We start from the raw sequence: 22,582 nt of genomic DNA, 5'->3' as shown, positions 1-22,582 counted from the left end.
AGAACAGACATTACAGACAGAACAGCAAAGACTGAGTGCTTCACAGAGCCTGGGCAGGGTGAGCAGCAGAAAAATCTGTTGAGCCCTTGATGATTTTTCAGTTGCTGCTGGTTCAACACATTTGCTGGGTATGTGCTTCTTCTTTTTGAGGGGTTTGATAATTTAAGGTTTAGAAAGTAGGTTTAGCATCCAGAGGATCCTTTCTGGAGCCTGGACTGACTTCCAGAAGCTGTGGGAAGTTTTCAAGGCAGTGCTTGAGACAAAAAGGTGTTTCCAGCTTATTTTCACGTCTTCACTGTTTTCCAAAGAATGTCAAGTATCTGTGTGTGAATTCGGGCAGGCTTGTAACCAAAAAGTTGTGTTTGAGGACTTTTGGGAAGAGTTTTGAAGGATGGACTTAAATAGGAAGCAGCATTTCACCCACAATGAGTACAACTTCATTTTAAACAACAAGTTAGTAGATTTTAAATAATTATTTTGCTCTTGGTTTGTTCTTTAAGTGTTTCCATAGCTTGTTCTAGATTATTTTAATACATTGTATTCTTAATGCACAGTCGGTTGGATGTAACTACTGCTGCCCATGGGATGTGGCACATCCTAATGAAAAGGGGACCTTCCTCCCAGCATGGAAGTCAGTGGCAGATGTTCATAAAGGCGAGAAAAGAAAAAGCAAAGCCCTGAAACCCTTGCAGACCACGGGCCACTTCCAAAGTGACAAAGGTTCAAAGCCTCTGAGAGGTTGCAGCTCCTCTGATCCTGTAGGAAGGAAGGAAGAGTCTGCTCTGAACCTCATCCTTCCCAACACACCTCAGAATGAAATAAATTTATTTCTTCTGCAAGGGAGAAGACATTAGAACAAGCTAGATCTTGTATCTCTGGCAACACACCAGTCTTTTGCAATGGCATCCTTGAACTTCTTCTGTCTTGCTTTCAGTTCAACTGCTGCTGCTGCAAAAAAAAAGGAAAATAAATTTTTAAATGGATTTTTTTCAGGGCAACCTCCGTAAGATAAATGATGCAGAACAGAAGAGTCATCAAAGCAGGTTGATTTTAAAACCTGACAACCTTGACAGCCTCCTTGCAGCAGTGCAGAGCCACGTCAGTTCTGCTGTTACCCATGGTTACAAAATTGGTGAATGAAATGAAATGAAATGGAATCCAAACCTGTTGAGAGTTGTAACTCTCACACAGGCAGGACAAATGACCTGAATGATAACTCCTGGAGTACTCCACTGGGTCCTCAACTGAATATTTTGTCTAAGTGCTCTAAATTAACAAAGCCTGCCCAATTCTGAGTATGGGCTGCTGAGAAGATGAAACTCCTGGGGGCTTCTAGGTGATTTTAAGTATCTTCTCTTTTTTTTTTTTAACAAGAGGACAAGGCATAAGGCAGATCTCCAAGAGATCCTGTGATTTCAAGTAGAGAAGTGTTAGGGGATAGTCTCTCATTGCCCCAAAGGAAAAAGAATCAATGTAAAGTACAAGCTAGAATTAGTCTTTTCTCTTCAGTCAGTAATGTCTTCTAAATTAATAAGGCAGAGGCAGCTGCTTTAGCAAAATAATTAAACAGCACCTCAATAAAGCAGCTGCTACCTTACACCAGGCAGTGACTTCCCACTGGGCATCTCCCAGGTTTCTGTGGATGGAGGCCATGGAGGCAGCCACACACTGCCTCTGGCCCCCTAGGTTTTCTGCTGGATTTTGGAGGTCCTGTGCTGGGTAGAGGATGACAGCAGTGCTATCAGGATCCTTTCTTCCTGCCAAAGCATCTTTCCATAGCACACCAGGGCACTGCTTTCCCACCAACCTCCTTTCTTTACCCAAGGAGCTACAAAAGGTCAGCAGCTCCAGAGTCCTGGCAGCAGAGGATGGCTGGAGAAGTGCTGCAGACTGATCTCAACCCTCAGTACCAGGTGAAATGTCTCAAACAGCCATTTCAGTCTCTGCTTGCAAAGGAATCCCCCCTCTGCTGAAGCTCCTGGGACAGCAATGCCTTTTGCCTTTCTCCATCCTGTGTGTCCATGTGATTTCAATCCCCACCATTTGGGATGTCAGCCCTTGCCATCCAGCACTCGGTGTCACCCAGATTTAGCATTTGCTCCTTCCCAGCACCTCTTCAGCAGCAGGAAGTTTCCTTCCCAGCTGCTATGTGTTGCTCAGTCCCACAAGGAGCCCAAATATCATCTCCCAATCCCCCCACGGGCACTTTTCTTCTACCACCACCTCCTTGGAGTGTCCAGATGTATCCTCCCCATCCCAGCTGCTCACTGCCTTTTGGACTGAGAGCCAGAGCAAACCCTCCAGCCCCCCCCCCCCCCCCACAAACCCCAAACCTCCTCCTGGGGTGGTCCCCACCACCCACCTTGTGCAGGGCTGGGGGACACCAGGGGCTCCTTGTCTGGAGCGGGTGCAGTCACAATTCTTGTAAGCACCAGTTTTACTGTCTCTTCCCAACATAAACTGGACAAATTGATGGAGCCCTGGCCCCGAGGATAAACACCATCCCCAGTGTTTAGAGTAGCTGTCTCCAGAGAGGAGACAGGGCTGACACCCTGGGAGCTGCTGTGGGACACGGGGGAGTCTGGTGGCATCTCCCTGGCAGGAACCTTCCCCTGCTCTCAGATGTGCACAGGCACAGTCCACAGGGAGGAGAAACACCAGAAAAACCTCAAGGATCATAATAACAATCCAAAAGTTATTCTGCAGAAATACAGAGGATTTGTGGCACCTGAGGCTTTTGCACAAATTCTTGCCAAGGACTGGCTCCAGCCTGTGCTCAGCCCAGAGGGAGCTCCCAGTTCCAACGCACCAATGTTGCAAAATATTCAGCTCTATGGAGTTTTCATATTTCTGATTAATTTCAGCTTTTTAGCTATTTAGGAATGGTAAATCCTCCTGTGGTTAGGAAGCATTCTTAGCTATTATCTCTGAAAAGAACTTCAGTATTTACAGTCAGGCTAGTGCTTATGAAGGAGACTGAGATTAGATAAACTCATTAAGCCAAGCATTCCTTCCACACCTGTGTTCTTCCCAACAAAATAACATTTTTTTCAGTTTCAAGGCTGTTAATTTAGAGACAGATTTTACTTGTCACACTGATGATGCAAACCTGAACCCCTGGCATGTTCCATGACTAAAGCTGGCTCAGATGTGCACAGGGCTGTCCTCCCCTTCCAGGGCCATGGACACTACTGGAAAATCCATGTCTCCTAAGTGATACAGTCTGGTGCAGCTGGACTACTCAGAATGCATTCAGCAAGCAGGTGTTGCTATTAGACAACTAAAATCCTATTAATAGAAAAGATCTGGAACATCCTTTGTCTCCTCTGTAGCACAAACAAGCCCTCAGCAGCTCGTAGGAGGAAGCTGTGGATGTCTAGAGCAGGCAGTGACTGAACCTTCTCCCAGCTCCACATCCATCCACAGCCAGAGGAAATCAAAGCAAGGGTCACTAACCCTGTTCAGGGGACAGGCAGGGGACAGGCAGACACTGATATCTGATTCTCAGGTTGATTGATCCACTGACTCATTTACTCAGTTTCATTCATTATAAACAAGGCTTTAAGGTTCCAAGATTTCTGGTTTTTCCTTCTGCTATGCAGTCTAACAAGAGGCCGTGCCTGTTCCTAATGACCCTGTCATGTTTGTCAATTTAACATAAAAACCCTTATCAGTGAACCACAATTACAGAATTATTACACCTCCCACTCCAGGGGAGCAGGGCCATCAAACACCTTCACTTCTGCCTTGCCCAGATCCTGCAAATCACAAACCTGGCCTGACCACAGGACAGAATCATTAATTTAGATCTGAACATCTCAGAAATATCCTATCCCCCTGTACAACTCAACTATGGAAAGGTTTTTGATTACGGCCCTTTTGTGCATGCTTTATGGCTGAAGTATTTCATTTAAGGACAATGATTAGGAAGAGGACAAGTTTCAGCAGTCTGCTCCAAAGCCTGAAGTAAAAAATTAGCAATAGTGTCAAAACGTGTTAAACTTGTAGTGAACATGATAATTTTTGCAGCACGCTGGAATTCACTGACTCATGGCCATCTGGAGGTGCTAAAGACATTTAGAAAACAAAGTCAAGAGGTCTCAAGCTGCAGTTGTGAGAGAAAAAGGCTCAGAGGCAGCAGGGAGGCAGGTGAGAGGAGAAGGCTTCAAGGCACTGCTGAATGTGACCTGAGCACTGCAGAGCTGTGCTGGCAGCTGCAGCTGGGACCAGCCCTGACAGACCCACAGGGACTCACCTTGTGCAGCTGCTGGGACAAGGAATAGATTTGTCCTGGTCTGAAGGGATCAAGATCTCCATCAGAATGGGTACCTAGAAAGGGAAAATGGGCAGGATTTCCAGATACTGTGTGAAAGCAAAGCACAGCCTCAGTGGGGACTACTGAGGAGCAGGTTCCCTACAGCCCCAATAAAGGATTAATAATTTTTTTCCCTGTTTCTTCTTACAGTTACAAAACCCAGAAATATTTCAAACCCTCCCCCCCCTTTTTTTTTCCCCCAAGGGAAAACTTTCTGTACACTTTTATATATTTACTAATTCAGTTTTAATTTCTTCTTGGATTATTTCTCATTTACAGGTCTAAATTCTATCCAGTTCCAGAAAAGGTGCAACAGACACAAGTTATGTGTGGAGGATACCATCACTTTAAGAATGCCCATTTGATACACAAGATAAATGCACAGGAAAGTGTAATTAATGATTCTGGATGCAGCATCACTTGACTTATTTTAGCATATTCACTGTTCATTATTAATTCAAACAGAGGATGGACAGGATAAATAGCTGAAGCAAATGGTTGTCAAGAAGTCCTGTTGAAATTTTTATAAAAGATTTGAACAGGAAGAACTTTGCTGCCTGAAAGCTCTCAGTTTCCAGTTGTCTGATCTAATGAAACAATAAAGCAGAGTGAGGAGGAGGAGAAAATGTCAGTTCAAACTGACATGGACACGTCAGTGTGGGAGAAATCTGTAGCTGCTCTCTGCCTAACACCATCTTAAATTTCACTTCCCCCTCTGCTTGGCTGACTTCTGTAGTATTGCTTTTTTCCTGCTAGGCAAGGTTTATTTTGATCATATTCATCCCTGTGGAAAGGAATGACTCTCCAATTAATCCCTGTTTTCCTTTAAAATAAAGAAACCAAGAAAACACTCATTTATGGCCTGTAGCAAAGTAGAAATAATCCAAGTGCAAGATCACTTCTCTAATTTCTTTTGTGTTGAGAAGTGCAGGGACTAAATGGGCTCTGAGCTTGCCTTATTTTACAGCAGCCTTTTAAGTTTTGAATCACCTGGTAAAACGTGGCCTTCTTTTTATGAGGTTATTCAGTGAACCACAATTAAAGCCCCATTATACAGGGAGGACACCCAGAACACATCTGCTTTTCAGTGACATAAATCAGAAATAAACACAATTCCCTGCTAGAAGGAATGGAAGAAACCACCACCCAGAGCCAAGACATGCAGAATGACTCCATTAGGACGTGCCTTTGTTTATTCCCAGGAGATTTAATGGTCTGGCTGGCAAGTTAATATGCTGAGGAGGTCACCTCCAAGGTAGGAAACCACCCAAACACCTTCCCCTGGCAGGGAAAAGCTCTCTCAAAGGAAAAACAGCAAGATTTTTTTTTTTCTGTGGAGTTAGCAGCAAAGTGTCCAGGCATCTACATAAACAGCTTAAAATAATTGTATAAACCCAGGAACAAGAAAGAGACAAATCCTTAAGGTGTCTGAACAGAAAAATCGTGGCTCAGGAACCTAGCTGGTGCTTTTTTGGGGGGGGTGGAGGGTGTGCTCTGGTTTGTTAATAAAAGAATAGGAAGGGTATCCATGTCTAAAATGAGCTTTTTTTGGACACTGGAGGACTATTCCAAGAAATTGCCAGAAACATGGAACATGAACACTCCTGAAATCTCAGCTTCTCCCTATAAACCAAATATTTCCTTCAAGAAGGGGCAGGTTTTAGTGCAGTTAATTATGCAATTTAGTGCAATCAATCTGACCTGGCAGCTCGTGGATTCACCCAGACCAGGTTCCTTGGACAGCCTCAGGATTCTCCAGCAGTAAACCAAGATGTTTTTATTTAGATGCATTTAAATGCTACAAAAATAAAGGAGATGGTACTTCCAGGCTGTTTGATTGATTTTAGAGTAAGAACTATTCAAACCAGGAATTTCTTGTTGTGTTTCCAAGGTCTGTATCAGTTTCAAAATTCCCTACTCCTTGTTCTGGAGGTATCAGGAAAGACAAGAATGTCAATAGCATACCTTGTCATTATCTCAGCTTTACAGGAAAACAGGCAAGATGGAAATAAATATTTCTGAAATAATTGGTCTAAACATGGGCAATGCCTCTGCTAGAAGAAAAATAAGATGATTTTTTTTTGGGGGGTGGGGGGGGAAGAATGCCAAGGAATCAAAAATATCAAAAATTGAGCTAGAAATCCTTCCTAGAGATGAATATCCCATGTGGGCTAAAAGGATCAGAGTAAAAAAAAGCCAGCTGCTCTGCAGTGCTAGCAAGCCAGACAATGAATAAATAAAGCACTGAGCTCTGTCCCTGGTCAGCACTTGCTACAGGTCAAGGCTGAGGTGTGCTGGGACAGAAGTGAGAGGTGAAATGAGTGATTTGAGGGGAGATGATGGACACACTCAAAGATGTGTACTTGGGAAACTGGGCAGTTATTTATTGCCTTTGCACAGTCCACCCTGAAAAACTTTAGTCCAAAGCCACCAAGACTCACAAAAGATAAAAAACGGGCACACAGAGACTTTGGACATAAATTAACAATCAGGAAGACAGAGCTGAAAGCAGAGCTCAGGCCAGGATGTAAAAGGAGCTTTCAGCTTCCTAAGAGTGCTCCCAAGACCCAGAGCAAGGCAGAGCTCCAGCTCTTCAGGGTGTTGCACAGGCAGCAGTGCAGGATTCCCACCCCTCCAGGACTCTGCCTTAGGTGGATTTTCCCAGGCTCAGACAATCCATGTGTGCCAGAGCCACCTGCGGTTCACAAAGGAAATAACTCCTCTGCTGCTCCTGGAATGTCTGCTTGGGTTTCCACAAGAGACTCAAAAAAGGAAAGACAGGAGTTGGCTTTTTTTTTTCCCCCACTTTTTTTTTTTGTGCTTGGAGAAGGTAGATCAGTTGTATTTATTTATTTATTTATTTATTCTTCCCCACTCAAAGAGCCCTAAACTCCAGCAGAATTTCCTGGGTTTACCCCTAGAATTTAGACGAGACAAAAATATTGCAAAGACCTCCCCATGAGCAGGTTACAGAGAACCAAATCTCCTGCAAACACTCTGTAAGGATATCTGGATGGAGAAAGAACACCAGGAAGTCTTACATTAAAAACAGTATCATCTTCATTTACTGGGGAAAGGAAAGCTGTGAAGGAGCAATTCAATACTAAGAAATGCAACTGAAGAAACAAAACCAGATTTTCTTGGCAGCACAGTCATCGTTAATGCCTTTTCAGCTACATTTATTTTAATGTGCACTTTATAAGGTGCTACAGCCTCCTAAAGCTCTCTCCTGTTTACCTTAAAAATAAGTAAGACACAAAGCTGAATTTCTGCTATAAATCCAAATTTAAATCATTGTGTAAATAGAGTATCCTTGTAAATGTTTCTGGGTTTGAAATTCAATAGGATAGACCACAGAACATTTCAGGTGGAAGATACGTATTCAGGAAAACCTCAACATAAATGTACCTTCCTAAATCTTCAGTTGACTTGTAAGGAATCAAAAGCCATGATTATTCCACAGCTGCTTTCACAATGAAAATGTTATACATGACAAGTGCCAAGAAGTCCACCCAGAGTTCCTAGAACCACAGGTGTTAAAAAAATTAAAATTTAATGTATGCTACAGGACTGAAAGGTAGGTGTACATTAAAAACCTAATCTGACCACAGAACCTGTCAATTTTTCAGAAGTTCCTGATATTCCACAAAACATTTGAACAGAAATATAGTTTTTAAAGTAGCACAACTTCACAGAAATCCTTGGGAGGCTTCACTCAATCTCATGGTAGGGAGTCAAATCTGGCTTGCTCTCCTGCTGCATTTTCTTTTTTACTCTGGGACTTTTCACACCAGCAGCCTTTCCCTTTCCTTACCAGTGATTTCCTTTCAAAACACAATCGAGCATTCCCAGATACTTGTAACAAGTCTGCTTTCAGGTGCAAAGCTGTAATTTTAACATCAGGACTCAACCCCAATTCATGCTGCACAAGCTCTGACATTTCTTTACTTTGTTCTAAGTACAAGGGCTCTTTACAAAGGTCCCCACACAACTGGGACATGTCCAGCCATGTTCTGTCCTCACCTCTGCTCAATTAAGAGCACTTCTCTGCAGCAGCTTGGCATCACAGTCCTGCTACTTAAAGAAATCCTGCCCTTGGAGTAGTCAAGAGTTCTAGGAATCAGAGCCCTGCAGTTCCCAGCAGCAAGAGGCAGCTGAGCCTCAAAAAGGACAGAAATTAATGTATTTCAAAATCAGAGTTATATGTCATTATCTGAGAGACCCTTAATAAAAAGTTATTCAGGCAATTTAGGTGGCCTAAAATAAATTAAACCAAGTTTGTTCTTAATAAGCAGTGAATTCAACTCCCACTGTGCCCCAGGAGCATTCTGCAATTACTGCTTCCTGCTGGAGGCTACTTTCAGAAACTTAGATTGCACTTTACTTCCTCATTTGCCATTTAAATTCTCCCCAGATCTAGGCATGGCTTTTAATAGTCTGGATATTGAAATTCTAAATAGAAGAATCTCAGTGGCACTAGAATATACAAAACATTTGTCTTTTTTCCAAAGAGCTCTCCTACCATGTACAGTGCACAATTTCCCAACAACTGAAATACAGGTGACAGGTTTGGTCATTCTATTGACCAGATTATTGAGGATTAAAGACTCCAAAAGACAAACAGCAGCTTGGTTTTATTTCTGAATCTCAATCAGTTCCCAGCAGAAGATGCACCATGGGCAGCAAACACAGGTCCATTCATGTTCAGATTCCTATCAGGCATTTTGGGGGAAAAAGCCCTACATTTAAATCTCAGGGTAATGGCAGGAATCAAGTTCCATCCAGTAAAGCTGCTGGTGATCTTGGTCTGCCTTCACGTGGACTTAAAACATGGTGTAATGCAAATTCCTGGAATAAACAGGCTTTGAGACAAGTATTTCAATATGGGACCCAATATGGACTTTATTTATTATTTCCTTGCATCCAGCCATTTTAACAATTCTCCCTTGTTAGTACAGACAAGGGAGACTTTTTCAGGTTTCAGAAGAAAGAAATGAAATTACAGAGAACTAATCTTCCTGGTGTGCGCAGTGAGAGCCCTCAGAAGTCCAAGTGTCCTCTTATCATTCCTCTTTATATTGATCTTCAGTGTAATTCCCCCCAGCACTTATTATTTCCATAAAAGGGAACATTATAAAGTCCAAATTGTACGCATAAAATTAAAAAAAAAAAAAAAAAGAAAATCAAAGCACATTCCCAGATTTTCACTTTCACAGAAATTATACGTCCAGGTAATAAACCAGATCAACATGGCTACTTCAGAATTTGATTGAGAAAAAAAAGAAAGGTTTTCCTTCTGTTTATTTATCAACCTCCTGACCCACAGAAATCTTTGACTGCAGTAAAAAACCCAAAGTATTTGGCGAGATTATGCTTGTGGTTTTACAGTGCACACAGCTCCTCTTGGAAGTCCCTGCAATTTAATGTTCAGGGAACACCAGTGGTCCTCATTAACAGAAAGTCTCATACTAAACTGGAAAAGAGAAGTCCAAAAAAAGCTATTAAGAGACTTCCTGAATATTGAATCAGTAGTAATTAAATTTTAAAGAAGTTCAAGTCCCAATAGCCAAACCCAGGTATATTCCCCACAGGTCCCACACTCAGGAAAATCCATCCCTCTCAGCAGCTGCTCTGGAGAATAACACTCACCTGGCCCAATTAACTTAGGTCAGACTTTGTACATCCCATTTACTAACTGAAAAACTGAACAGGTAATAGCAACCTGGGGAGTCACATCAAGGCATGGCCCAGAAGACTGTATCTTTCAAACTGAAGAATTTTTTAAAAAATATTTTAAAAATGAAGAGCTCACTTGCTCTTCTTTGTGGAGCCCATTCTCTTTTCTTTGTAGCTTGTCTCCTCGGCATATGAGGACAAACCATTTTCAAAATGCATCAAATTTAAGATGGTCCTTAAGCAACCATTTTTGCAATGGAAAAGGAGATGTGAAAACAAAGCATGTGACAGTGTCCCCACAGCTGGGCAGTTCTAATTACATGTGAGGTTACAAGAGATGGTATCTCCCTTTCTGCTCTCCTCTTGCAGGGCTCCTCTCCTCCCACCTGAGCCCCCATCCCATCGAACCCATCCCATCCCATCAATCCTATCCCACTGATCCCAACCCATCCCATCTGATCCCATCCCATCCCAGCTGATCCAATCCCATTGATCCCATCTGATCCCATCCCATCTGATCTCATCTGATCCCATTATCCCATCCCATTATCCCATCCCATCCCATTATCCCATCCCATCATCCCATCCCATCATCCCATCATCCCATCATCCCATCCCAGCAGTCAGCCCAGGAGCGGGTCCCCGATGCCGTGCTCGGGGTCGCAGCTGAAGGAGATGGTGATGGCAAAGCGAGTGCCCCACTGAACCTTCTCCACCCGGTGCAGGTTCTCTGATCCAGAGGTGAAAAACGACACCCGGCCTGTGAAGACAAAGGTTTGAAGCCGTGGATGGATCAGCACTCAGGTGCAGCTCTCCCTGCACAGCTCAGCTGGTGTCTTGCTCCAGCTGCTCCTGGTGACCTGGAGCCCACAGGTGATCACAGACAAACTGCTACGAGCTTACACTGCACTCTGACAGCTTTTAACTGGTTAAAACATACAGTAATCCTTTGTGCCACGAAGCTGGAGATGGAATTCCACCAAAGCTAGTTTATAAAAAGGCAGGAGGAAGCCAAGAACATAGAAGCCAGTTCTTAGTTGCCTCAATTAAAAACACAAAAGCCCAACTCTAGTGACTGTCAGCAAAGTGTATTGATTTCCTCCCTGCTCCCCTTCTAGTCCTGGCTCTGAATTTAGACCAAAGAAGAAGGAAGCCTCACAGAGACTGCAAAAAGCCTTCAGTGACAAAACCTCAGCAGGTTTACAAGCAGCCATGGCAGCTTCTCAGCATTACACCAAGTGTTTGCTATTGCTTTCTGTGCCTGGTCTGATCACTCACTGCTCAGGCAGTCACAGAGTCACATATCAGCCATGTACAAATTCACCTTCCCTAGAAAGAGCCACTCTGTCCATGCACTGGCTTGGCAGTTGTTTTACAGATGCAAGTGCTCACTGCTGTGCTTGCTCCTGCCCAAGCCTTGACCATCACTGTCCTGCCTGGGGACACTCTGGGTCTCAGGTGAAATGGAGATGCAGTGACTGATGCTGACAGCAGAGGTACACTGCCATCCCCTCGGTGGGACATCAGAATGGAGCCCTCTGCACTCCCATGTTATTAAGCTGTTCTGAGAATGCACAAGTTGGATGTCCAGCAGGTAACTCCAAACTGATGCAGCTCTCTCCTCCAGTTCTCCCAAGGAAACCAAGACTTCTCACCTGCAGAGCTCCCTCACCCCAACAGCATGTGGTTTTCCTACTGAGGCTTTTCCCCCACTTTTCAAATTAGAATTTGTTTAAAAGCTGATGCCTACCTAATGTCTGTACAACAACTTGACCTATTCCAACCCTTACCCATTCCTCCAAAATGGGCACTAGGCACATCACTGGGTTTCTCTTCTAAAGGGGAACCCAAAGATCCAGAAGCTCCTTTGCTTGCATCCCCCTAAGCAGCACACATGGGGGATTTGGACAAAACTAGACTGGCTTTATGGGGCTGGGTTTACCCACTAATCCCTGAGTCCCTTTCATGCTCAGTTGCAGCTCATATGTAATCCTCAGACTGCAGTTCAGAGTCTTTCATAACAATTTCATCCCCTTCTGCTGCACCTCAGTAATGGCTGAAGTTACACACATGTAAAGAAGAGATCCATTTGTATGCACAGCTCATTCCCACCTCGCTGTCCTGCTTTTCTGGATTAAAGGCTGAATGAAGGCAACATGCTCCTGTCCTACCAGTGTTGCAATGAACAGTGCTGCCCTCAAGGATTCCACACAAAATCCCTGTGTCATGACTTTTTTCCCTTTTAAACCATATTTCAACTTCATTAAAGTACATTATTATGGGTCCCTCACCTGCTCACACAAAGCTTTGCCTTAAAGTGACTTTCAAGCTGCTTTGTTTGATCTCTGACTAGGAATAATAGTAATTCAGAGCTAGACAAGGTCCATTGTGTTGTTTAAGCCAGTTAAATTGATTTTTTTGGCTATACTGAATGTCTTTTAAATTCTTTCTTTAATAAATATGTCTATATATATACATATATATGTATATATGTGGTATCAATCTGCTCTCACATGCGTCAGCTGGGGTCTCTGGGTAACTGAACAAGGCTATAGTCAGTTTTCAAAGATGCTTTTTCCTCACTTGGGAAGAATTTCTTTTAAACTTATTTCCTTTACAAAAGTTTTGAAGCAAAAGCACACTCTTTCCATGGTACATTATTTTTATCAGTATAAATGTTCAAAAAGAGGGTAGAGAATGTTAATTCCCATCCCATCTGACAAAACCCTCAAGGGATACATGGCAATATCCTTACTCAGATGATGGTCACTGGCAGTGACCAAAGCCAGGGAACTCCTAACAACCTCTTACAGGAAGCAAGATCTTATTTGTATTAGAGGTAACCACTTCTTCTCCTGACTTTTTGAGAATCTATTTCTGCACTGATCCACAGGAATCATTATTTAAAAAGACATGCAGGTGCCAGTCACAAGATCCACTGCTATAAAATTTATGTGAATCCAATTTAGATGAAGCACCACTGCCATTTTAAGGAATAATATTTAACAAGCAGCAAAAGCAGAAGACATTTCACTATGCAGCAATTATGTAGCATTTAATTACTCAAAGACACTGGAGGAGTAAATGTATTAAATACAATCCTTTGCTTTTCCCTACTTTTGCTTTCCCAGGTTTAATTCAGAACCACCCCTTAGCAGTGAATTCTTTTTAGATGTACTCAGAGCTATGTCACAGAAAAAGTCACTATTCCCAAAAGGCTTGCTTTCAGGAAATGTTATCCCTGCTGCATCTTCAGCTGCACTTCCATAAACAAGCTGCCTTTAATTTACTACCTAACCTCTGGCCTGAGAGGCAATACAGATTAGAGGGAAATACAAAGGAAACAATTTTCAGTGACATCCACACCCCTGACATGGAACTGTGACCTCAACAAAACCACTTTCTCTATAACTGTTTTCCTTGTCTAAAGGAAATGGAAGTAGTACTGACCTATTCTAATAAGGTTTCTGTGAAAATAAATTAGCAAGCATAATTATAATACTCTGCAGTTCACACATGCTCTGATTTACAAGTATTATAAAATATGTACCTTCTCTTGCTCTGACTCTGGCAAGAGGAAAATCAGTAGGGCACACCAGATAAAATTATAACAAGATGTAGGGAATATATAACATGATTTTGAGAACTATAATAAAATTAACAAACCACAGTGTTCATAAGAAAAAATATTACATGATGATTATATCTCTAGTATTACACATTAATTGCGAAACGGGTTGGAGGAGCCCTTGAGACATTATCTGGTCCAATTCCCTTTCTCAAATCAAGGCAAACTCCTAAACTACATCCAACTCCTGAGTCCTACCAGGCTCTCAGGGCCACACCTCAGGCACACACTCTGTCCCACCAGGATCACACCTCAGGCACACACTCTGTCCCACCAGGATCACACCTCAGGTACACACTCTGTCCCACCAGGATCACACCACAGGCACACACTCTGTCCCACCAGGATCACACCACAGGCACACACTCTGTCCCACCAGGGCCACACCACAGGCACACACTCTGTCCCACCAGGATCACACCACAGGCACACACTCTGTCCCACCAGGATCACACCTCAGGTACACACTCTGTCCCACCAGGATCACACCACAGGCACACACTCTGTCCCACCAGGATCACACCACAGGCACACACTCTGTCCCACCAGGGCCACACCACAGGCACACACTCTGTCCCACCAGGATCACACCACAGGCACACACTCTGTCCCACCAGGATCACACCTCAGGCACACACTCTGTCCCACCAGGATCACACCACAGGCACACACTCTGTCCCACCAGGATCACACCTCAGGTACACACTCTGTCCCACCAGGATCACACCTCAGGTACACACTCTGTCCCACCAGGACCACACCACAGGCACACACTCTGTCCCACCAGGATCACACCTCAGGCACACACTCTGTCCCACCAGGATCACACCACAGGCACACACTCTGTCCCACCAGGATCACACCTCAGGTACACACTCTGTCCCACCAGGATCACACCACAGGCACAAACTCTGTCCCACCAGGATCACACCACAGGCACACACTCTATCCCACCAGGACCACACCACAGGCACACACTCTGTCCCACCAGGGCCATACCACAGGCACACACTCTATCCCACCAGGGCCATACCACAGGCACAAATGAATGCAGAACTCAGATGTTTCCCAGGGATGTCTCAGACATGATTTTTCTACCCCTGTGTCTCCTGTGCTTGATTTTTGAACAAGGGGGCATGGAGAAGATGATGTCCAGAGGTCCTTTCCAACCCCAGTTTTTCTGATTACACATGAAACTGGCCACCCACATCAATATCAGCTTCAGCAATCACTTGTATTTGCAGTTTGCCTGTTTTGCCACTGGACTCTAAGCCCCTTCATGCTCCCATCCTTCACATGGTATTTCCCTTTCTGCTTTCTTTGCAGCTTCCTTCTGGCTCTTCTAGTTTAATTCACTGACAAATTTCCTTGTGAACTCCTTGGGTCATGAGAACTTCAAGGAGAAAAAGTAAATTATGTGTTAGATTGTCTCAACCATCTCTCAACCAAGTGAGGGAATGGTACCTGTGCCCTCCCTGGACACCAGGGAAGGGATGCAAAGCAGGGCTGGGGGAATGGAAAGGGCCTCACCACCATCCACTGTCCATGGCAACTGGCTGGGAGCACTGGGAAGACTGAGCTGCTGCTCAGAAGGAAAGGAAGGAACTCCTCTGTCTGGTTAAAGGGAAGCAGGAACAGTTTATTTGGCACCACAGATATATTCAGCATCTTTTATCTCATGCACTGACAGCTTCCACTGTCTGCCTAACATTTATCAGCTCTAAATGTTCCTCAGGAAAGAAGGAAAAACTGCATCTCCTCTGCTGAATGACAGCCAGACAGAAGCACTGCCAGGGAAAATGCACAACAGTTGTGTTCTCATCTTCATCATCTGTTTAGGATTAATCACTAATTCATTCTCAAGTACAGTGTCCAAGAAAATCCATCATACCATTAGGCAAATAAATTGGCAATAATGTTTTCTACAAGCACACAATAAAACTTATTTAACTAATTCAATTATTTATTTAAAAATGTTGAATTGGGAGAATTTAAACAAGTGCTTTGAGTAAATCCCACAAAAGGAATCTGGACTGACAATGTCTGCTAGTGCCCTGATTTAGGGTGAAGAGAGCACCCCAGAAGAGAGGGCACAAGCTCCTCTGAACCATTTTGCTACATTTATGTCAAGCACAGAAGAATGAAAAATGGCCCAAAAATAAAACCCCAAACAAAAAACTATCTGCAAGGGGTATCAATCCTAGTTACAAACTTGTCCCATATTTAGTTGCTAGACAGAAATTTCCTGCTGTTATAAATAAAATCTCTGGTTCACATAGTGAAGTCTCCCACAGACAGTTTGTAATTTGTGGTATTAACAATACTCTCAAAAAACTAATTGCTTCTACTTTAAATTCAGAAGGGCCTGGAAATCTTCCATATTACAGTTTTAAAAGAAAATTAATTATTTCCTGCTAAAATACATGAACATTTTTAGATCTCAACTGCTAGGTTTTCACAATCCCTGCCTGCCTCTCTCCTACCAGCACAGCTGGTTGCTCAAAATCACAGCAGCTTCCACTCTGTCTGAAGGTGTGACAACCCTGGGGAATATTAAGTGAAAAATGCTTATTTGTTCTATCCAAACCAATTATGAGTCTCCCCAAAGCCTTTTGGCTCCATCTCTTCTCCCTAGAGCCAAGAGAAGGATGGGGACAGCACAGTGGAAATCACCCCTGCCCTGCTTTGCAGTTCTGCCCTTCAGGGCTGAGCCTCACCCAGCCACTGAGCCAGCTCTGCTCAGGCTCAGAATCTGACTCCTACAAAAAGTTCTCACTGAGAACCAAGTGTTGCAACTCCAGCCACATTCAACAGCATCAGGATCACCTATTTGACTTTTCCTGACCTTGCCAAACATGGTACATCCAGTAGAGCTGTGGTCAAATTACATGGATGCCCAAGTTCTGGGTTTCAGACTTCTCGTAAGGAATTCATCCTTACATTTAGTAAACCACTGCACAAAGGTAATCTCTCCTGCTCAGTTATTCCAAAAATGGCCCTTAAAGAGGCTTCATCAGAGCATCTGTGGCTGTGACATTTACACACAGCTTAGCAACCAAGAAATGAACTCTCCCTACTGAACCACACAGTCTAACACAGCTGAACCTGCAGTTACTTTGGTATTTTGTTTTATTTCACCTGTTACACTACCTGAATTTCATGGAGTAACTCTTTGAAGCTGATTTTCCACTGCTTTCTGCCTTCATCTTTGCTGCATATTTTCTTGACCGGTATCAACTCAAATTCATGGAATATTGGTCTGCACATGCATTACATAGAGGCAAAAACAGGACATGCTACATGAGGTCATTTATAACCAAGTTTTCATGGCAGGGGAAAAGCCTCAGAGGCCAATTCTGAATGCTGGCAGTGCTTCACAATGCTCTGTGCAACACCAACACAGCACAACTCTTCCCCCAGCACTCCTCCAATCCTTCCAGTGCCCCAGGCAGTGTGGGGTGACCACTGCTACCCCCAGTAACTGCTGCCTCAAAAGGCAGTGGATTTATCAGAAGTCACTCTCTGAAACACCACGTTAGGGGCAGGTCTGACCTGCACTCCCAGGTACCTGTTGCTTTATGGGGCCAGTTAAAATGGTGTTTCATTTAATGCCATCATTAACCTGGCATCAAAGACCATCAGAATGCAAAACCTGCCTGGAACACAGTTGTTCTTCCACAGATAACAAAACCAAAACCAAGTTCTACTGAGAAATAAGGAGCTATTTTCTGTTTTTTTGACATGACTGCAACAGATCCTCCTTTTCCTGCCACTCCTCTTTGCAATGACCTCACCAGTCCCTGGCACAATTTGTGATGAGTTTTGCAAATCAGTAAGAATTGCTGTCCTTTGCATGGCTGCTGCTTACTGCAGCTGCTAATGGTGGCTCCATTTGTTCCTCACCACAACTGACAAGTTACTTCTGTGGATCCTTTAATAAAAATTATTCTCAGTTTTCAGCCGATACTGATTTAACTTCAAGATGTGCTCCAGTTTTTCACTGATTTGAGTAAAAGTAAAGCTAGGATTGGCAGGAGATTATCATAATCTAGACTGAATCTGGATGATGTGGGTTGCATACAGAGGCAGATGAGACTGTATGGGGGGAAGCTCCCAAAGACCTCATACCTTCAAATAAAATATTTTACACTTCCAGAAACACACGCTTCTGACAGCTGTGACAATACACTAAGTTTGATATTAAAGAGTTACATTTCACTCTCCAATGTACAGAATTCATTTTGTCCCACAGAGTAGTTTCTTCCAGAAACACACAGAAGTGACTGCAAACTTTTATTCTGCCTTTGTATAATAATACATTACTTCTATGAAAAACAAATTCCCTTGTAAGTTGAAAGCAAATGCAGCAAAGCTGACCTTCAAACCAAGAAATGCACACACAAGGAACACAGAACCCTTACTGGGACTTCATTCCAACAGCAGTTTCATCTACACTTTATGATCAAGTGAAGTCTGTGACCTAACATTGCCAGATCCCAAATTCATGTAAGATTCTGCAATATTATGAAATTTTAAAATACAAAACCTTATACACTGACAAGTTTAGCAGCAGCAGGAAGTATATCAATTTTGTGACTGAAAAAGGAAAGCCTTGATGTTTGCCATTTATTCTTATTCCTCCTGTGTGTGTTGTAGACTACTAAAACATGTCTCAGACCAGCAAAAAGAGTTAATATTGAAAAGGATTAGTTTTGAAGGACCTTACTCAAAATGTTGTTCTGCTTCTTACAATCTTTCCAACAGAGCAAACCCTGGCATAAAGGGTGGAAAAAAAATCCCATTATGACAATTTTTGAAACAGGATTTCCATATATATTTAAAACAAACAGATACTACTTTAGGTCTGTTTCTTTGTCACCAAAAATAATGTTTTCTTTTCAAAGTCTTATTTCCCTTAGCACTAAGAATTTTCTTCCTCATGGTACAGTGAGTTTCTTGTGGCAGAGAGAGGTCCTGACTGAAGTCAAAAGACACATATTCACTTCTGAAGCCCATCAGAGCACAAGAAAGATGTGTTCCTTCATGCCACGTCTGGTTATGAATTAGCCAAAGGTCTGTACACTTGAACTGGTGCTGACTTCCTCATTTCTGTTTAAAAAAAAAAAAAATCTCAACAGCCTCCACGTTAATAAATCATAACTCCTTCTTAAAGCTAATGTTTGCTAACAACCAAACCAGGGGATGTTAAAGATCATCCTACAAATTAGAGTCATTCAGTCAACTATGTGAGAGTCAGGACACAGAGAATTCTTAGGTAATCTGCAAGTGATATACACTGAGAGAAGTGAAAAGCATTTTAATTTAGGCTGCACTCCTAGCAGAACAGTTGTCCCTGTCCCCAGCTGCCTGGCTGACACTGATCCTCACCAATAAAGTGCTGTAAATGCCTCTGCAGCAGCAGTGGGACTTGTCCAGGCAGCACTTTCAAACACAGGACATCCCACAATGGTTTAATTGCTTTTTCTTGTATTTCCAATTACTGCTTTTCTGCTCTGCTGCATCACTAACAATGCCTTTCTGCTCCCCACTGACACTTCAACAAATTGCTGCTCACAGGAAAAGAAACCTGCTCATTTTAGCACACAGAATCAGGTTCCCAAAAGTGCAGGCTAAGTGTGAGACAAGTACCAGGTTTTAGGAACTGCAGTGGCATTAGCAATACTGGTTGTCAAGCATGAAAACTGAACCAGTGGTTATGAGAGTCATCTCTAAAAAAGCCTGGAGCTCCTAAATGAGAAACATGAAAGCTCATCAACATGTGGTTTTAGAAGTTGAGTTGGAGTGACAAGAGAAGCACAAAGGATCAAAAGAAGCGTAAAACAAAGCAAACAAACAAAAGCCAAGAAGACAGGAGGAGAGAAAAAAACATTGCAGAGGAACATTAGGAACATGAAAAATACATCAACTGGTACCAGCAACAGAAAACAGCCCAGGGTCATTTCTTCACAAAACATTTTATCAGCAAGAGGAAAAATAAGTGCAAATGCCTTCATATTGTGTTTCACCTCTAAAGCTTTTCTCCTTTGCTCACAGGATGCCCGTGGTGATTGTGCACCAGAGGTTGTGACACAATCACAGGGTCCCTGACAACTGTGGTAACACAAAGATGTGTTAGAAAAGTGCAATTAATTCTCTCCTGTGTCCATGAAGGACATTTGTGCTACTCCACAGGAGCTGTGCATTGCTTTGTTTCAGAAGGGGTGTCCTGGGGCACACACTACCCATACAATCCCCTGGCAATGGGAACAGCCAAAAAGAAAAGCCTGTATTTCATCAGCTTCCCCTTCTTCCCCCAAAAAGGCATCAAGAGCAGAAACCCTTCAGCAGAAAACCTGAAAATGAATAGTTGGGGCTGAATGGAAGCAATTTCACAGTTACAGAATTTTGGAAATTAAGTCAGGGGCACGTTGCACACTTCAGCCAGGCAGAGTGCCCCTGCACTGAGGAGACAGCTCTCCCCACATATCTGGAATTAAATAAACAGCTGCTAATCTTAAGAGTTGCATCTAGAAACTAAATAGTTTAATGTGTCTCCTTTCAAAATATTGGAAGCAGCATTTTGCAAAATATGAAGCTTTCAGTTTAGGGTTTACTTCCAATCTTAAAAGACAAAATAATCAAACATACAATTCTTGACAGCAAACCCAAAATGCAGATAATCTCAGTTATCTAAACCAGCATCACTGCAGGTGAGTGGATCACTGTGATCCATAAGTCAAAAAACACCCATCCCAATTTTCAAGCAGCAATAGTCTGAAGTCAGTTCTGCCTGGGGTAACAACTGTCAGTAGACAATTACTGAGGCTCTTTAAATGAGTAAATTTCCATCTTTTCTGTCTTGGAAAAAAAGTACAGAACACAGCAAGAATATAAAGTTGTGATTTTTTTTTTCCCCTGCAGCAGTGTGGCTGATCCTGCACTGTGAAAGGTAACACTGCTGGCAGCTCAGCACTCACCTGCAGACAGATGAGTTGAGGCTGAGCTCCTCTCTAGGAAGCCCCAGAGTAACTCTACTTTCAAATTATCCCCATATTAGAAAAAACTGAAACCAGCCCTAAAGGTTTTTTATTTATTTATAACTGACAGCCATCAGAAGGTTCATCCCTGTCAGACCTCCTGGAAGCAGGGATGGATTTATACCCAAGCAATCATGGTTCATCATGCTCCAGCAGCTCAGCAGAGCCATGGCAATCAATCACCTTCACACCCAGCCCTCAGCCTTTACAGGGTATTAGGCCCCACCTTAAGCAGCAAAGGAATTTCAGGCAAGTCTAAAATAAATTGCTTTAATTTGGATTTGCTGCAATGACAAGCAGCTCTGCTCTTGCTGCACAGTGACCTGCTAAGCTGTCAGGACTGGCCACCTCTGAGTCCTACAGCTTTCAAGGAAGTCACTTATTGTGACTTAACACCAGATATTACAAATTTCAACCTGTTTTAATCTTTACTTTGGATGTCATCAATCTGAACACAGAATGCTACATTACCCACATTATTCCTGCTGACACAAAGCACAGTCCCACACCACCTGCCAGCCCAGCAAGTCAGTAAATGGCACACCCTGCAGCCAAGCTGGGCTCATACCTGCTCGAGGCTCCACTGTCTTGTTGGAATCTGCATCCATGAACACGAACCGTCCACCCCCGAAGTCTTTGGAGTAGTCAGAGAGATAGAGCAGAGAAGTGTAGTCAAAAGAGCCATAAGTCACCTGTGGGAGAAGCCAAAATTACCAAATTCTTTATCTTATCTCTGCAGAGCACAGCTAATTGAGCAGATGGATCTGGTGGTTTTTTTCAATTTTAAAGTTTTCATGTATTTCATACAGGGGTCTTTGAAAACCAATGTAATTTTCAAGAAATTATTCATGTTCATTAGTCTACTCTCGTGTGTTTACACACACACTACAAGACTAGCATGTCATGTTTATTATTTTTGTTACGGTTTCCATAATTACAGAAGTGCTGCTATAGATTGCTATTATCCAAGAGCAAAGAACAACTTATTGTCAGAAGAGCACTGTATCAAAAAGACAGGATTTATACTATCCCAAGATAAAATTTCACCAGGAGGTTAATAAGCAAAACAGCCTTTGAGTAATGATTTCCACACATTATCTCATCTTGGTTATAAGTTTTATGGATACCTTACATCTATTTTTCACCAGCTACAACACAGGAGGTTCATGGTAACAGTAAATCAGAATTTCCAAGTAAATACACATTTGTTGGAGGAGCTTCTACTCTTTCCCACAGAGGTTTTGTTTAAAGCCCTTCAAACTGAACTTTGGAAATCTCTGCTTCTTCTCAGCCTACAGACCAAACACCCTACTTTTAAGTATAACAATGCATATCCTTCCTTTTAAAGCATTATTTTTGGTCAATATTTACTGAAGTTGGAGAAAATAAATACTACATACTAATGCTCAGAGTGAAGCCATCTAAATATTTTACACTGAGTTTAACTGTTTCTGGAAATATTTCCTTTCATATCTGCATGTCACCAGCAATTAAAAAAATACCTGAAATCAATGTCTGTGTTCTCCAATTTCTTTGTGTATCACAACTCAAAAGTTCAGCATTACACTGTCAAACAGTGAAATGTGCAGCACAGTAGTACTGTATAAATACACAGAATTTGCAGTGTTTTTACTGACCTGGTGACTGTTAGACAGAGGTGCTACTTCCAAACTTAGAAGTTTTCTAAATATTTTCAGTCATGTTTCAAGTTATACTCATTACTGCCAGTTAAATTTTGGCTCAGGAGCAGTTGTACACATTTTCTGTAAGGGCAGGACCAGAGAGAATTCCATCTAACAGCAGATGGAATAGGAAGACATTTCCATTCATATTCATGTTGTTATTATTCTGACCATGAGGTATTAAAGGAAAAAAAGCCAAATTTGGTGATATACTGCCCTACACGGTGTGAATCACAAAAAGTAA

The 22,582-nt window shown here is 42.6% G+C and overlaps 1 protein-coding gene across 2 annotated transcripts in view; it reads right to left on the bottom strand.

Annotated features, from left to right (window-relative positions):
- Positions 1–10,613: 10,613 nt before the first annotated feature.
- The window catches only part of OGFOD3 (2-oxoglutarate and iron dependent oxygenase domain containing 3), a 34,513-nt gene continuing 22,544 nt past the window's right edge, over positions 10,614–22,582 (bottom strand). For both annotated transcript variants that reach the window (XM_062506285.1, XM_062506286.1), the window contains 2 exons: positions 21,225–21,348; positions 10,614–10,751 (listed from right to left, as the gene is read on the bottom strand). In XM_062506285.1, the coding sequence (XP_062362269.1) occupies positions 10,615–10,751; positions 21,225–21,348 (261 nt within the window). In that variant the 3' untranslated portion in view covers position 10,614. The remainder of the gene's footprint in view (positions 10,752–21,224; positions 21,349–22,582) is intronic.

The sequence above is a fragment of the Cinclus cinclus genome, chromosome 20 (genome assembly GCF_963662255.1).
Source record: "Cinclus cinclus chromosome 20, bCinCin1.1, whole genome shotgun sequence".
Classification (NCBI taxonomy): domain Eukaryota; kingdom Metazoa; phylum Chordata; class Aves; order Passeriformes; family Cinclidae; genus Cinclus; species Cinclus cinclus.
The sequence above is the reverse complement of the archived record's forward strand: the minus strand, read 5'-3'. Positions and strand labels throughout refer to the sequence as shown.